This window comes from Apium graveolens, chromosome 5 (assembly GCF_009905375.1).
Source record: "Apium graveolens cultivar Ventura chromosome 5, ASM990537v1, whole genome shotgun sequence".
Lineage (NCBI taxonomy): Eukaryota > Viridiplantae > Streptophyta > Magnoliopsida > Apiales > Apiaceae > Apium > Apium graveolens.
In genome coordinates, this window is record NC_133651.1 from 4,311,290 (window position 1) to 4,327,419 (window position 16,130).

At 32.8% G+C, this 16,130-nt stretch overlaps 1 protein-coding gene and 1 long non-coding RNA gene across 3 annotated transcripts; both read left to right on the plus strand.

Moving 5' to 3' along the window:
* The first annotated feature begins 1,931 nt into the window (after positions 1-1,931).
* On the plus strand, positions 1,932-2,919 carry LOC141662038 (uncharacterized). Its single transcript, XR_012550227.1, has 3 exons — positions 1,932-2,486; positions 2,557-2,679; positions 2,780-2,919. It is a non-coding gene; the product is annotated as an uncharacterized LOC141662038 (long non-coding RNA).
* Positions 2,920-10,121: 7,202 nt separating this feature from the next.
* Positions 10,122-13,687, plus strand: LOC141723642 (phosphoglycerate mutase-like protein 4). Of its 2 annotated transcripts, none has more exons than XM_074525502.1 (7): positions 10,122-10,241; positions 10,310-10,403; positions 12,246-12,296; positions 12,372-12,482; positions 12,758-12,889; positions 13,268-13,289; positions 13,360-13,687. In XM_074525502.1, exons 1-7 carry the CDS (start codon positions 10,219-10,221, stop codon positions 13,542-13,544), a joined length of 618 nt encoding a protein of 205 aa, XP_074381603.1. In that variant the 5' UTR covers positions 10,122-10,218; the 3' UTR covers positions 13,545-13,687. The 2 variants fall into 2 exon arrangements, with proteins under 2 accessions (XP_074381603.1, XP_074381602.1); XM_074525501.1 differs by having other exon boundaries at positions 10,124-10,241; positions 13,214-13,289.
* The last annotated feature ends 2,443 nt before the right edge of the window (positions 13,688-16,130 follow it).

The following is a 16,130-nucleotide window of genomic DNA, read 5'->3' on the forward strand; positions in this document are numbered from 1 at the left end:
CTCCATAACGCCACTCATTTTTTCAAGCTTGCTGGAAAAATCTTTTAAAACTTTAATTATTTCAGTCCTAGCCTTTTTTGTCCTAACAGAGAAAGATGTGCTTGAACCCCATTTGACGATTCTGTTTATTAGAAGTATGACTATCATATGCGAAACTGGGTACTTGTTCATCTTCTGCATCCCTTATTTCGTCCTCAAGCTCTTCAAGTGCATCCATTGCATTTGCAGACTCATTTTCTACAGCCCGGTCTTTCCCAAGTATTTTGCTAAGCTCATCAAATAACGGGAAAGGCTTATTCCTTAGACTTCCAGCATTTGGGTGACTCTATAATGCACAATCGACACACTTTTTACATGTTGTGATATTGAAAATATCAAATAAACATAATGTCAGCCATGTTTATTGTAGTTTTTTAATAATTACCTTTACCCAATCATCCCAAACAGATTTTGGACATGTGACAAACTTTCCTTCATCATTTCAGCCAAAACCATTAGCACTTGGACCTAACATCTCTGCAATAACATCATATTGTTTTCTTAATAGCTTAATTTTATATTCGATATGAGGCTTGACTTTTTATCACAACCAGGTAATTTTTGTTGCATAATAGCCTCAATTTTAGCCCAAGCACCACTTTTAACACTACGCCATAGATTGCATACTGCAACCCTTCATCATAGGGTTGCAAAGAAAAGTGTAATAGTAGCCTTCTAAATAACTGTCTATCGCAACCTCTCTCTTTTGATGTTGCGGTATAGGTATAATATGTTACCAAAATAACACATATATAAAGATGATTTTCTTTTTAATTTACTTAATTAATAATTATTTAGATATAAATGAAATAATAATTGAAATAAATATTTTATTTATTTTTGAAAGGTAATAATATTAGTGTAGTGATTTACAATATTATATTGATAAATTGAACGCTTTATAAAACTTAAAAAGCCATTAACATTTAGTTGATATATATATATATATATTGATCATTTTAAAATATTAACATATTGTTTAATTTGTTTGTTTCGGTTATTAAATGTTAAACTAATATTTATTAAAAAAGAGAAATTAATGATTAATATTGTAATATATTTAATAGGGTATTAATAGAGATATTTATGATATTTTTATAATATAATAATTTTTTAATTATTTGAAAAGGATTAAAATATTAAAAAAGTAACATATACTTTCTATAAAGGAAACAATTAATTTTGATTTCTAAAATTTAGCTATTCGTTAAATGAGCGATTTATGATAGTATTTATAAAATATTTTGTAATTTAAAATTTAAAACTTAAATGATAAAATTTATAAAAGTAATTAATAATTTTAATACCAAAATATATTTTTATCGAAAAAAATGCCAAAAAGACTTCAGAGGAAGGCCTGCCAAAAAAATTCAAAAAATCCGATATTCGTCCGAAAAATCCGCATCTGTATCCGAGAAAAAGCGGATAGTATCCTTATTCGAGAAAAAACGGAAATTATCTGTATCCGAATTCGGGATATTCGAATCCGAAACTAAATACATGTATGATATTTAAATTATATAAATATAAAATTATATATAATTTAAAATTTATTTTTTTAGTTTATAGTGTGTGTAAATGTATTAAATAATACGTTTATACAAATTTTATATAATTGTAAACATACTTTATACATATATAAATATATTATATGTATTTAATCGTAGAAAATGTTCTATAATCATCGTCAAAACGGTAGGGGCAACAACAAAATTCAAAAAATCCGGTATTTGTCCGAAATATCCGCATCCGTATCCGAAATAAAACGAATATTATCCGTATCCGAAATAAAGCGGATATTATCCGTATTCGAATCCGATGATTGCGGATGAGGATACGGTGTTTGACAGCCAGCGCCAAACTTGCTGCGTTGTAACTTTTACAACATAATTGAAAAGTCATTTCCTAGGACATTAAGAAGAATAATACTCTCGTTTTGATTTCCCCTTTTCTTAACCCGAATGAAACCCTAATTTGTAATCAAAAATTCAGGTCAAATCCTTGTTTGTTGATACAAATCGATCATGAATTCTTATATCCCTGCTTTTCTCTCTCGATTCATATACATAAATTAATATTTCTAGTTCAGAATCACTCTATCTCTCAAACCCTAATTTGTTCTTCATAGATGCTCTCTCTCTCTCTCATTATTCAATCAAATCTATGTGTCTTCTCAGTGATATAGTGTTAAACACGATGTTAAAACACTTATTATTTCACTAGTCCGAACTTCAAGTCAATCATTCGGTCATCGTTTCGAAGCTCTTCAGTTCATCAATGGCGATTTTGCATCTCTGGTGACGATTCTTGTTCTAATTGGAGTATACAGATTGAGCTCAGCATGGTTTATGGGTTTTTGTTCTCTTCTGCAGAATGTTGGATTTATTTGGGCTTTTAGCTAATTCATCTCCTCTCTCTCCTTCTCTCTCCCCTCTCTCTCTTTTAAGGTAAAGTTTGCTGCTTTTTTCAATCTTGTTCTTGATTTTTACTAAAATTTGATTCTTTATTGCTGTTTAGATCATTTTGTGCCTGTGATTGAAGTTATTAGGGAAGTTATGGTAGTGGTGGTAGTAGTTGCAAGAGTCGGGGAAGGAGTTCTTGGCTTGTCAGAACTCATTGTATAACCTTACGCTTGATGAGGTTCAGCCATCTCTTTCTCTGGGTTCAAATCCAATTTTGGATGCATATAATGAGACTCAAATGACTATTTCACCTTCCCCTTTAATGGGTACACTTTCAGATACCCAAATACCTGGGAGGAAAAGGAATGCTTCGGGAGATGTTGTTGAAAAAAATGTTGAAAGGAGGCAGAAGAGGATGATTAAGAAAAGAGAATCTGCTGCTAGGTCACGAGCTTATTATGTCATTTTACAGGCTTACACTCACGAGCTTGAGAACAAGGTGCAACGGCTAGAAGAGGAAAATGAAAGGCTCAAGAGACAACATGTATCTTTTAGTTTTGCTGTATGTTTTTCTTTTCCTAGTTTGTATTCAGCAGACCTTTTAATTTCACTAGTTGGGTTTCTTTGCTATATGTTTGTATGTGCGACAAAATTTATGCTGGACAATCATGTCTGAAATGCTTTAAAAATACAAAATCTTTTAATAACGGTTGCTTTTGCGTAAACATGTATATGGTACAATATATTCTGTATACTCCAATTTAATTAAGCAAAGCAAAAGTTGCATCTCGTTAAGATACAAGCTTTCAGAAATGAGTTTGTAGTTTATAGTTTATTCTGTTACTTTAATTAATTGGTCAACTTGGCATTTTAGTTGAGTTTTTAGTAAGTTTTTTCTATGTACGTAACTTGACAAAGATCACTGAATAATGCCTTCAAATTCCCAACCGTTTGAAATTTATACCAGCTATAACCACAATTGCCTACAAAGTACTAAGAATTTTAACCACCTGTAAAGAATAGAAAGATCAAAGACTATTAGCTCTTCCTATAAGGCTGAAGTGGCCAGAACCCAAACAAAGTCTAGACTGGAGATGTGCATTTTCTTTTTATGACTATAAAATATTATTGTTTAACTTTTTTTCTTTTTTGTGTACATGGTAGGATTGTGAATGGTTTTATCAGTAGATTTTAAAGGGTCAAATGATTCTCCAGGATGAAAGAAAACCAGTGCATCATATTCTATTACTGCACTATGAGGTCGGTGTAACCGTGTAAGCATAAATATTACTTTTTCTTCATTTTAGATAATATGTGCAAATAACCAAATTAGTTGCTGCTATTTCACATGTTATATGTTGTTGCAATTTCCTGAAATAGCTAGTTGAATGTTAATGTTGATTTACTCTCATTGTTTGGGTGCATTACTATCTGCTTGGCCAATCCTAGTCTAATGTTGTATTATCAGTGTGTGCATTTTGGTCTCCTGGTGCTATTTCTTCATCTTTGTCACACCAAGTCCCTGTTTTGAATGGGTGTGTGATTTAGTTCATTTTTACTGCTTTCATAATTGTTTTTGGCGTGCAACTCAAGTCTACAACCTTAATAGGCTACACAGCTCGTTCTGTCCATGCACATATAGTTATGGCTTAATATCCTTTGCAAACAGATGAGATAGTCCCGGACAATTTCTTTAATCATACTTAAAATATGTACGAAATAGTAAAATACTGCCCTGTTCACAATAAATTAGTTTCCAACAATGCTTTACAGAGAACTGATTATAATCCTTAAGCTCTTTCTTATAGCTCAATCATGTGCTATGCAAATGAAGCTTGCTACTTATTTTACTAATTAGTAGTTGGTAATACTCAGAGATATTAATATTAAAGATAATACTAGCAATGTACAACTAATTTTGCTAGAATTGTGACTAAAAGCTAAACTGGGTACTGAAAGAATTCTAGTAAGTGAGAGACATCGGGACTGATTGCCAGCAGTGAACTACATCGTCCCTTGGTATGTAAGTCGAACAATAACAGTCCAAAGGTAATGTGTTTATACTGATTGAATAATGTACTTGTTTATGTTTATACTGATTGAATGAGTAGAATATGATGATTCTCTCCTCTGGGTGCTTGTGTTATTAACTTACTATGCTACTGTGTACTATATCTTCACTATCTTAATGGTCCCTTTCACAACCAGAGCCTCAATGTGTCATATTTTCAGTATTCAAGTGAAATATTGGCTATTAATTTTGCAGGTGCGAATTATTAGTTTGTTTAGGAAGTATGGGGCATTGGTCCAACAGCTGCTTTAAAACTGTATGAAAAAGGTTGTCGAATGTTAGATGATCTTTTTACCCTGATTGCTTCTGTAGGTTCAAGAGATGGAGCTGCTTATACAAAAAGCTGAAGAGAATGTTCTACCTAGTCATAAGCGTTCTAGCAGCATTATCGTTCTACTTTGCTTTTCTCAGTACTACGTTGTTTATATTTTGAAGTGTGTAACTTTAACTTGTTAAAACTTTCGCTTTTATTTTATGGTTGGTTGACAATTGGTGGTATAAGGATGGTAGTATGTTGATGGTGAAGGTAGTGGTGTTTATTTGGGATAACTGATGTTATGGTTGGTAGATTGGTTGATTGTGTTGGTTTTAAGACTATGGTATTATTTATGGGAATGCCAATTTACAAACAGTTCCTTGTATTTTTTTTGTAAAAGCGTTGCAATAGGTCTTTTTAGTGTTGCTAATAATCAGTGTAAAATATTGCAAAAAATACTAAAAAACGTTACAAAAAATATTAAAAAACGTTGCAAAAGGGTTGCATCAATACCCCATATGTGGGGCCCACAATATTATACTGATAGACCAAACTCTATTGTAACACTTTTCAAGTCCTATTGCAACCCCATTGGTGTTGCAATATCATGTTTCTGTAACGGATAACCAAGGGTTGCAATAGGGTGTCCCCGGGGTTGCAAAAAACTCTATTGCAACGCCTAAAATTGCAACCCCGAAAAAGAGTCGCAATAACCTTTTTTTTAGCCTTTAGCAACGCTTTTTTGGCCTTTAGTAACGGTTTCTTGGGGTTGCAGAATCCAATGTATGGCGTAGTGTAAATTGACTATTGTCTCCTTTCTGGCCACCCAGTTCCAGTAAATCATTAATTGCATTAACAAGTGCACGATCCTCTACAGCTGTCTATCTCGAGCATTTTTGAGTACTATTGCTTTCATTTCCCTGTGAGTTTCTCGTCATCACTGAAAATTAAGATGAAACTACATAGATAAAAATACGATTTAAGTTTTAAGAAGCTAAACATAGAAAAGTAACAATGGAAATATGATAACACTGAGTGACCAGTTAAATCAAAATCACTCACATAACTGATTCACCAGTGAGTACTATTGTTTTGTCACGAAAAATCCATATTTACTATTTAAATTCAGATGACATAAATAAGTATACCAGGGAACGGGGGATGAGAATGACAGTAATAACCTGACTATAGCTACCTTTGCATCATATAGATCCATGTAATGGTAACCAAATGCATAAAATATCACAGACTGAATTTCACAGTACTACTAGTACTCTAAAACTAGAGTTTAATTAAGAAAACAAAAGCAAAACATCACAGTTAGGCCAATCAATTTTTTTCTAATAAACAAATTACAAAGCAAAATATTAAGTATACACTACAGAGACATTGTATCCAAATCAATCCAACCAGAAATATTGGTATAAATGATCAATCCAATTTCCTAGTTGAAACAAAGCAACAGAAAATAAAGTTCCTTAAAACTACTGCTGGTCTTTTTTTTGCGAAAATTATAACTGCTGGAGATGCGCGTCATACATTTCATGTGCTAAATTATTTCTAAAAGTAGACCATGCATTACTACTTTCCATATGTCTAATAAAGTTTTCATCCAAATCTTCCGTGTTATTTCTAAGCAAATGCTCCAAAGTGTCTGAATTCATGTATGTACGAATAAAATTATGCATCAGCGCGCATGCCAAAATAATTCTAACCACGGTCTTCCTAGAGTACCAAGTAATGTTTCTTAAAATCACCCACCGTATTTTAAGTAAACTAAAACATCTTTCAATTACATTCCTGGCTTGAGTATACCTCATGTTAAAATATTCTCCGCCGATTTCGGTTGAGCACCATCCTTCGACACACTCAAATGATATATTTGGGCTCTATACGGGGTCAAAAATTCGTCGCAGTTCATATATCCAGCATCACATAAGTAGTAATATCCTAGAATATCAAGTACAAAAACTTATTAACTCTTTTAATTAGATAAAATGAATTATATCAATTATGTAAAAAATACCACTAAACACATTATCCTGTGGAACTTTTAAACAATTCTTTCTAGAAAGTGCATCACAGAGTACTCTATTATCATGTGTTGAACCCTCCCAACCAGGTAAAATATAGGTAAATTGCATGTCACGAGAGCACGCGACATTAGTGGTGAGTTCTCCTATCTGTTCCTGAATCTAGCTTGGTCTTTATCGCCAACCCGAACTTTTATATGATTTCCATCCAATGCACCTAAGCAATTATGTGTACTCATAAAGAAAACATTTATATAAATTTACAACTTTGCACAAAAAAAATAAAACTAAAAGTACTTTAATATTCCATTTACCTTAAACCACATCCATCTCTCATCTTAGCAAACTTCTGTCACCGGTTGGGGCCTTTTTAGGAAAAGATGATTACATCTAATAATAGCCCGTAGTACAGAATTAAAATATCTGGATACTGTCTCACCACTTCTTCTAAAATGCAGCCGAACCCTTTGATTTTTTGTATCATGAGCAAGTATATACAAAAATATTGCAACCACTTCCTCTAAACTCGAATTCTTACTCCCACACAGTCCTCCAACATCTCCAATCATATCACATAACTTATAGAAACATGCTCCATCCATTCTCAAATTATATAAGTAAGCTACATCGCTATCTTGAATTATTGGTATAAGATTTAAATGTCTAGCCAACAATCTCTCTTGAGTGCAATTATCAAACACATATGTTATTGGCGTAGGAATTTTAATATTTAAAACAACAATTAAATGAACCAACTCAGCTATAGTTTCCATGAGCATAACCATAATATGTTTATAAGTCACAACACACGCAGCCAGAATTTCTTTACGATTACTCAAAGGTGGGCGCACCATTACTGTATAACAAAAATTCACATAAACGAATAAACTGAGATAAGAGGAAAAAATAATCACAAAATAAACTAAATTCCTATCAATATCATCACACGTCTTTTATTGATCTTGTAATCTAATAAAATCGAACAATTTGTATACAAATACACACATAAAATACGTGAATTATATGTTAATAAAACTACTTGTAAATCGAGTATGAAGAAGAAAATAATGACATGCCAATTTTCTTTGGGAAGATGTGAATGTGGACAGAGAATTGAGATGACAGTTGAGAAGATGCATGTGAATATATGCATATAAACACACCTATAAACCCGAAAGAACGCGCTCTATTTTTCTATAAACTACGCGCCTTTTATATTTTTTAGGAATAATGATATTTTTTTATCATTTTATCTACACAGGAAGTTTGAACACCCGTGAGGGGTGTGGGTTAGCCACTTCCTTGGTTGGTGGGTAATAGAACTTACCAAGTAATTTGTACTTCTTTTAGTTTTAACAACCAAACAACTCCATTGTTTGCACTTCCGGGAACTTCAAATACATGGGTAAAATAATGTTAACCAAATAAGCTCTAAGTCATAAGTTAAGTTGACTTAAAAGTTGCCCTTTGTTTGGTTAGCAAAAGACCAGATACTACTGTTAATAGGATTGTTCACGAACAGAGCTGTTCGCGAACAAACTCGAGCTCGGCTCGGTAAGGGTTTCGGTTCGATAATAACTCGAGCTCGAACACCAAAATGTGTTTGTTAACAAAATGAGCTCGAGCCGAGTTTTAACATGTTCGGCTCGGGCTCGGCTCGAGCTTGACTCGAATTCGTTCGGCTCAAGTTCGGCTCGTTAAAACTCGAAAAAAATAAAATATTTTCAGAATATTTTTAATAATTATAGATGAAGAAGATCCCCGACTCTTACCCGTGATAAAGAAGATGAAGAACAAAGATGATTCATACATACAGAAGTGATAAGAATTAGAAAGCCTTTTACACAGGGAGTCATGGCTGCTAAGTGCTAATGCTAAACCAGAGGTATCATATACATACAAAATCCACACAACACATCACAAAATACCCACCAAAATTGAACCAGCAAGAATCCAAAATCAGGTCTCCAAAATCAAGTATTTCACAAATCACATACAAAACGTACTAGGAAAATTATGAAAGAAACATTACAATGATTCAATTTGAAAGCATGTAGACATACAAGAGCAGATTAGTTAAGATAATACTTTACTAAATATAATGTGATTTAGGGATTTAGGAATTCAGGGGGATACGAGAGGTGGATCAATAGATAAGGAGGGAGAGAATAGGGTTAAGATTTTTACAAATTGAAATTTTGATAATTGGGCTGGGTTTAAATCAGGTGGGTTGGGCCAATAAAAGTTATTATTTTTAATCTGTTAACGAGCTGTTCGGTTACGGCTCGAGCTCGACTCAACTCGTTTTTGTTCGTGAACAAACTCGTGTCCGGCTCGTTAGTTAACGAGCTCGAGCTCGAACATGATTTTCTATTCGATAAGAAAGCTCGGCTCGGCTCCATTCGTTAGGGAAAAAAATGGCTCAATTCGATCAAAATTCGGCTCGGCTTCAGCTTCGTCTCGGTTCGTGAACAGCTGACTGAACCGACTAGCTGAGCTACCTATGAAGCTACCGTCTCTGCTGCTGGTGCTGGTGTAGTAACCTTACTAGAGAGGATCTCTTTAACATAATATATTATTTCATGCTACGGAGCCCGTAAGGGAGTTGTAGATACTGCTGTATAAAAGTATGCTTAGGCAGTTCTTTCGCTGAGCACAACAGAATGAAGAGGAGTCATGCCATCCCATCTTGTGAGGGGATCTTTTTTCTTTCCTCTTTCGGATAGGTCTAAGGGGGGAGGAAAGGACAATTGCTATTTCATCCGGTGCTTACTTTATCTTTGCAAGAAGGTTTGATGGAGGAATGCCGGGAATGGGAGATGGGGTACTGGGACTGGAGCTAGTGGTTAACTATTCATATTTATCTTCCTCTCCCTTGACGGGAGTGAGTGCAAAGAGAAGGAGGCGGAGTAGGAATATGAATTCGAAATATACTTTTTGAAAGAACGACGTAACCGACAGCTATTGAATAAGCCTTCCCTTCTTCCTTGACTGGTGATGTGGAATACCTGGTGTGCAAATGAATTAATTACCGAGCCTTGCTTTGGTCTCTGCTTTGATGGTTGTACGTGCTATTTTTTATCATTACTTTATAAATATAAAGTGATTTAATATTTAATTGAATAATAATAATTAAATTTTGTATTTTCGTTAGTTTAAGAAAAAATTTAGTTAATAACTAAATTCGCTTTTTTATGAGCAAGTAGGTCATATCATTTGCCCAATTGTAACTTCTTTATTTTAATATTTAAAGTATTTTGGAAAGACCCAGATAATATATAAAATTCGAACTTTAACTTCAAGTGGGCTCCCCAGTTCTGTTCTATTTTAAAATAGTTGATACGACGTCGTCGCTCAATCCAATTCCCAAACTTACCGTCCCCTAAATTATTTTGCCAAATTATACTTCATACTTCAATGGCCACCGCTTCCATTTCCAGGTCAGCAATACTCTTCAATTCTACTAGTTATTTGTTGCTTTATGTATTGAGTTTTTGTATGCAATTAGTGACGGTGATGTGGAGAGTGCTGGTTTCAATTATGCGGAGATTATTGTAATTCGTCATGGTGAGACGGAGTGGAATGCTAATGGCAGAATTCAGGTTTATTTCGTTTTCCTTCTTTTTTTTAATCTCGATAAATGAATACACCGGAAAATTTTACATACGGTTTTTCTAGCGTATGCACTTCTAAGAATCCGTGTTTGATAACTTCAAAATTTTATCGGTGAAGATTTATATGCATACAGAGTTCATCATTATTAATAAGTTTTTCACCAATAAAATCTTGACAATTTATCAAACACGGATTCTTAACATTTGACTTTGGGCACACACTAGAAAATTCGTTTTACTTATACTTACTATTAATCTTAGTACACTGTCTTTATTATGTTGGGACCGGGAAAAAATATGTGTTAGATGCCACTAAAATGTATGTTAGTATTGGTTGGGATTGTTGTATTACTAGGTTATGTACTAGTTAGGCACTTGAAGCATTGTAAGTGAGGTTTGTTCGATTGACAAATTTGTGATTTACTTACTATCGGTTAATTATGTGCATCATATTATGCGTTTTGTATTTACAAATTGTATAATGCATTCTAATTTCAACGCAAATTGTGCTTGATCATATTACTATCTTAAAAACATAACAGCATGTCCAATATTGTGCTAAATATGGTGCTATATCTATATTTTGACACCAACAACAAAATTTTTACCGGTTCGATGATATGCTAAACTTTTAGCACAATGTTGTCGTTGGGTTATATATTGAACAAAATATAGATGCTGCTATATTTGCCACACGGCTCGCATCACCAAAAAAATTGTAAAAAAAGAGAGAGGAGATAAATAAAACGAAAAAATTCTTGAGGGTGCAACTTTTGTACCTTCCTACTCGCAATTAACTCGCAGATGTTCTCACCGAAGTCTTACCTTCTCAGCAAATGCAAGATTTGTGTTCCAAGTTAGGAATCTTCATCGATCCTAACTTGAGGGGGGATATTGAGACTATTAATGCCACTTCATCTAAGACTAGTAGAATAAGTTAAAATAGTTACTTATTTTCCAGCTGTCTTCTAGATAGTTAGTTCCCGCCTAGTTTCATTTCAAGTTGATCAGTTGTATATAAGGTAGGCTACACCTTCTTGTACAGATAGACTGTTTCTCTTCTCACCGTTCTATAAACTGTTTCTTTAACAAAACTATCACGAGGTAAACTTATAGCCCATGTTTGTTTCATTGGATTATAATCCCGAGATAATAATCCGGGCATAATCAATCCCATCAAAATTAGTCCTATAGATTAAATAATTTTATCCTATGTTTGTTTGGAAGGATTAAGTGTAGGATTTGACTATAATTCTTAAAAATTTTATCCTATGTTTGTTTTGAGTGATAGTCCTTGGGATTGGAATATAATCCTTTAAACTTTTCAATATTATTTGTGTTTCACATGTGATTATAATGAGGGGATTATAATCCTTTAAAAAATGACTTGTAATGGATTATAGTAATTTTTCTCCTACCAAGTATTAGAGAGGATTATAGTAATATTCTCTACTCCAACAAAACAAACATGTGATAGGATAATTTAACGGATTATAATCTGTGGATAACCCTTTACTAATTTTTTACAAAACAAACTTGGGATTGGAAAATTTAAAGGATTACAATCCTATCCTCTGCTTAATACCATGAAACAAACAGTTATCCGAATCATAAATGATCTTCATATAAAATCAAAATGTTGCATGTTAAAGTTATACTGAATAAGATCCGATAATCGTAGAATATGTGCATTAGTTTTGGGCAGTATGCGTTACATTTGATATTGTAAGGTAAACAGATAGGGTTATCCGAATCATAGATGATCTTTATGTTTGATAATTTGCCGATACAATTTTTAAATGGACTTTAATACACTCTTGTTTACCCCAGGGACATCTTGAAGTTGGCCTAAATGATAATGGTAGACTTCAATCAGCAGCAGTAAGTTGTGGAACCATGGGTTTATTATGGTTTTCCATTTATGTTTTCTTATAAAAAGTTTTTTTCCCCTAAAAGGTTGCGGAAAGACTATCGAAGGAGCCTAAAGTTTCTGCAATCTACTCCTCTGACTTGAGAAGAGCTCTTGATACAGCAGAGATAATTGCAACCAGTTGTGGTGGACTTGAGGTATTCATCGGTTACTACTGTTTTACTCATTGACCCTCTCATTGAAATACGAATTATGTGTTATATATTAATGGTCAGCCATTGATGACATTAAAGCTCAAGGTGACGAATCACTGCCCACTTCCTGATAACTAAAGCTTTTCGCTTAACAGTACAACACCAGTCACCAGTGTGAAGTGAACCTCAGAACCTGTTATTTTGAAGCTAGCTAATTGACTAATTATTAGTTCTTTATGTCTTTTTCCTAATGCATTATATGCATGCATTTGTTTAAGGTTATAAAGGATCCTGCCCTTCGAGAAAGACATTCCGGAGATCTTCAAGGTATTGTACGTCATGAGGCAGCCATGATCAACCCGAAGGCACATAAAGCTTCACTGTCTCGTTGTAAAGATCAAGAGATTCCAGTATGTACTTCTGAATTTACCAGAGATTTTCTGATTAATTAATTTTTTGCTTATGTTTGCTGGATCTGTGGAGAAAATAATACTCAGTGAATATTTTTTTGAAAATTGAATAGGTTTGTCTTTCTCGGCCCATTTTGTTAATGAAGTTAGTCATATTGCCAGAGTAACTCTTTAATGGTTAATTTAACATGACAAGACGGCCTATTTAAGAATGTTGTATATTAGAAATGAACTACTTTAACTTATTCCAGTTTTCTTAGCAATCTGCAATAGCACTAGATTTAGAAAAAAAAAATTAGTGCTTGCAATTCATTTTACCCTCAGGGTGGCGGAGAAAGTATCAATCAGCTTAATCAGCGTTGTACCTCTTGTTTGCAGAGTATCGGAGATAAACACAGAGGTAAAGGTAGAGTCATTGCCATATCAGTAACTTGTCATGAGATGTGTAACCAAATTGATTATTTCTGCAGGAGAGCGAGTTGTTGTTGTCACTCATGGTGGTGTCATGAGAGCACTTCACAAGCGAGCGTACCCACATGAACATGCTAAGAAGGTATGGACTACATCTGTGAGTGTTTTTCACTTGTCTGATGATGATGAGTGGAACATTAAATTGTGGGGGGATGTTAGTCATTTCAAAAAATCAGCAGTTTGAGAATCAGGCTATGGTGAGGATGATACATCTGGGCAACATTATAAATTTGCTATCAGTTTTTTTTTTATGAAATTTGTATCCTATTAAAGCTATAGGGAGGTTTATTTCCACTCCTATAATTGAGTTCCAGTATTACACTCGTATCCCGCTGATGGCATTTTTCCAATGTAAATATGTTTGATTGCATATTTACGGAATATATTTTGTTCCTCTAGCATTTTCGCCTTTATCACCACAGATTTATTAAGCCCTCATGTACGTTCATACTTCAGTGTCGGTCTGTTTTTAAAAAAAATCGCACATCACAATAATAATAAATTTATTGTATTTATATAAAATAAGAGTTAAACACATCAACATATATTTTGATAGAAGAATTACAATTCAATTAAAGAAACAAAACCAAAAACTAGCAAGGGTATGAGCAAGATTTGGTACCCAAAACAGAAAATTAGACGTGCAATATACTTTGAAACAAAAATAATATAATACTAGTCTGTGACCCGTGCGATACACGGATTGTTTTTAACACTTTAATAATTTTTAATAATATAATTATATCTTAAAATTATTATATTTTGATATATATTTTCAATAGTTGAAAAATGAATTGAAGAACATAATAAGTTCTAATAATAAATGTTGTGTGATAATTTGAGATTTAACTGAAAATAAATAATATAATATAATATGTTATTCATGGGACTCAAGTCCTAAACCTATGTAAATTGTTAAAATAAAGAATATAAAAGTTTAAATATAATAAGTTGTTGACGGAGTTCGATCCATGAGAGCAGTTTAAATATTAATATAATATTATTTTATTATTGCATCAAACGGTTCCCATCTTTCTGACTTTAGATTTGACAGTTGTTATTTGTCGTATCAAACGACTGTACCGAACAACTGACTATCAAATAGAGGATGTTTTGTGATAATTTGAGACTTGACTGAAAATAAATAATATAATATAATATGTTGTTCACGAGACTCAAGCTCTGAACCTATAGAAATTGTTAAAATAAAGAAAATAAAAGTTTTAATATAATAAGCTATTCACGGGGTTCGGACCCTGATTCCATGGGAGCAGTTTAACATTAATATAATAATATTTATTATTGTATCCAACGATTCTCATCTATCTGACTTTATATCTGACGGTTGTTATTTGTCGTATCAAACAACTATACCTAGTAATCGACTACCAAATAGAGGGTGTTCTGCTTATAATAGTATAGTATACAATGATAGATTAATATATGCCAAAAAAAGTGTTGGAGCAGGTTGAGCCTTGTGAGAGGTTATTCTCTGCGTACGGGTAATCAATATGCAAAAAAAACCCAATTATATTTCATCCGTTCCCAAAAATTAGTCATTTGACTCATTTTCAAATATTTGTCCAATAATATAATGTAATCTATTTTTTTAAAAAATAAATTATAAATAATTTTAAAATTTATCTAATACATTTAAATTTAGTAAAATAATATCCGATAAAATAATAATTTAATTAAAATAATAATTTAATTAAAATAATATTTTTTCCGATTAATTTTACTCTCACAAACGCTTAATATTTTTTCTCCAGCCCAACCTTAGAGCGGTTCAACCGTAATTACATTTTGATAAAATAGGCGGCTAAACTAGTCTTGATTGTTGACTCTTGCGGTCTTGCCCTGTTTGTTACAATAATAACTAGGGCCGTTAAATGATTCGGGTAAAATTGGACACCGTGCTCAAATATCGTATCGTTTTATTTTTAGTGTGTTCAGATTGGGATTCGGTATTATATTATTCGGATATAAATTGATCCCGGGTATATGAGAAGCGGAGTCAAAACGAATATGAGGCGATACCGTATTTTCATTTTCTAACCGGGTAGTTTATGATCCACCGGATACGAGTCAAATATGATCCACTAACATTAAGTATCATTTGTTTTATAGAAAACATTAAGTATCATTTTTATTTCAACTATTTAGGTGATTATTGGTATAAATTAATATAATACTATAAAAATAATAACTATAAAAGTCATACTTTATAGAAAATTAAAATTTATATAAGATATAAAAAATTATAAAATTATTATTTAGTTACAAATATAATGGATTGAAAATATATTCTACATATGGGGTCGAATCGAATATGAGCCATGGATCATATTTGGATGTTCGGACAAAGATTAATTTTTAGAAAATAATATGAGACCTAATTTGAGCGGGCATATGAATGCTTATATCCAAAATCATATTTTATCCGAGCTTAATTTTCCGCCAGATTTGGATCGTTTATAAAACGGATATGAGACATGTATCATATTTTTGAGTCGGAAGCTCTAGTAATAACTACTCCCTCCATCCCGTTAAATTCTGTACGTTTGATTTGGTTACGGAGTTTAAGAAAATGTGGAATGTTGTGGAAAAAAGTTGAAAAGTGAGTAAAATGCTGAGATCAATCAATATTTGATGTAAAAATTTGGTGTTATTGGAAAAAAACTAGTGGATATAAGTAGGTGTAGTTAATTTTTATATTATAAAATATATATAGAACTGAATGAAACAGTAAAATAAAAAGGATATCACA

Bases quoted from the DNA above. Each gene is read 5' to 3' on its own strand.
- LOC141723642 (XM_074525501.1), top strand. From the start codon at position 10,219: ATGGCCACCGCTTCCATTTCCAG. The intron at 12,483-12,757 runs GTATTCATCGGT...CATTTGTTTAAG, and splicing joins CCAGTTGTGGTGGACTTGAG to GTTATAAAGGATCCTGCCCT. The intron at 12,890-13,213 runs GTATGTACTTCT...TTTTACCCTCAG, and splicing joins GTAAAGATCAAGAGATTCCA to GGTGGCGGAGAAAGTATCAA.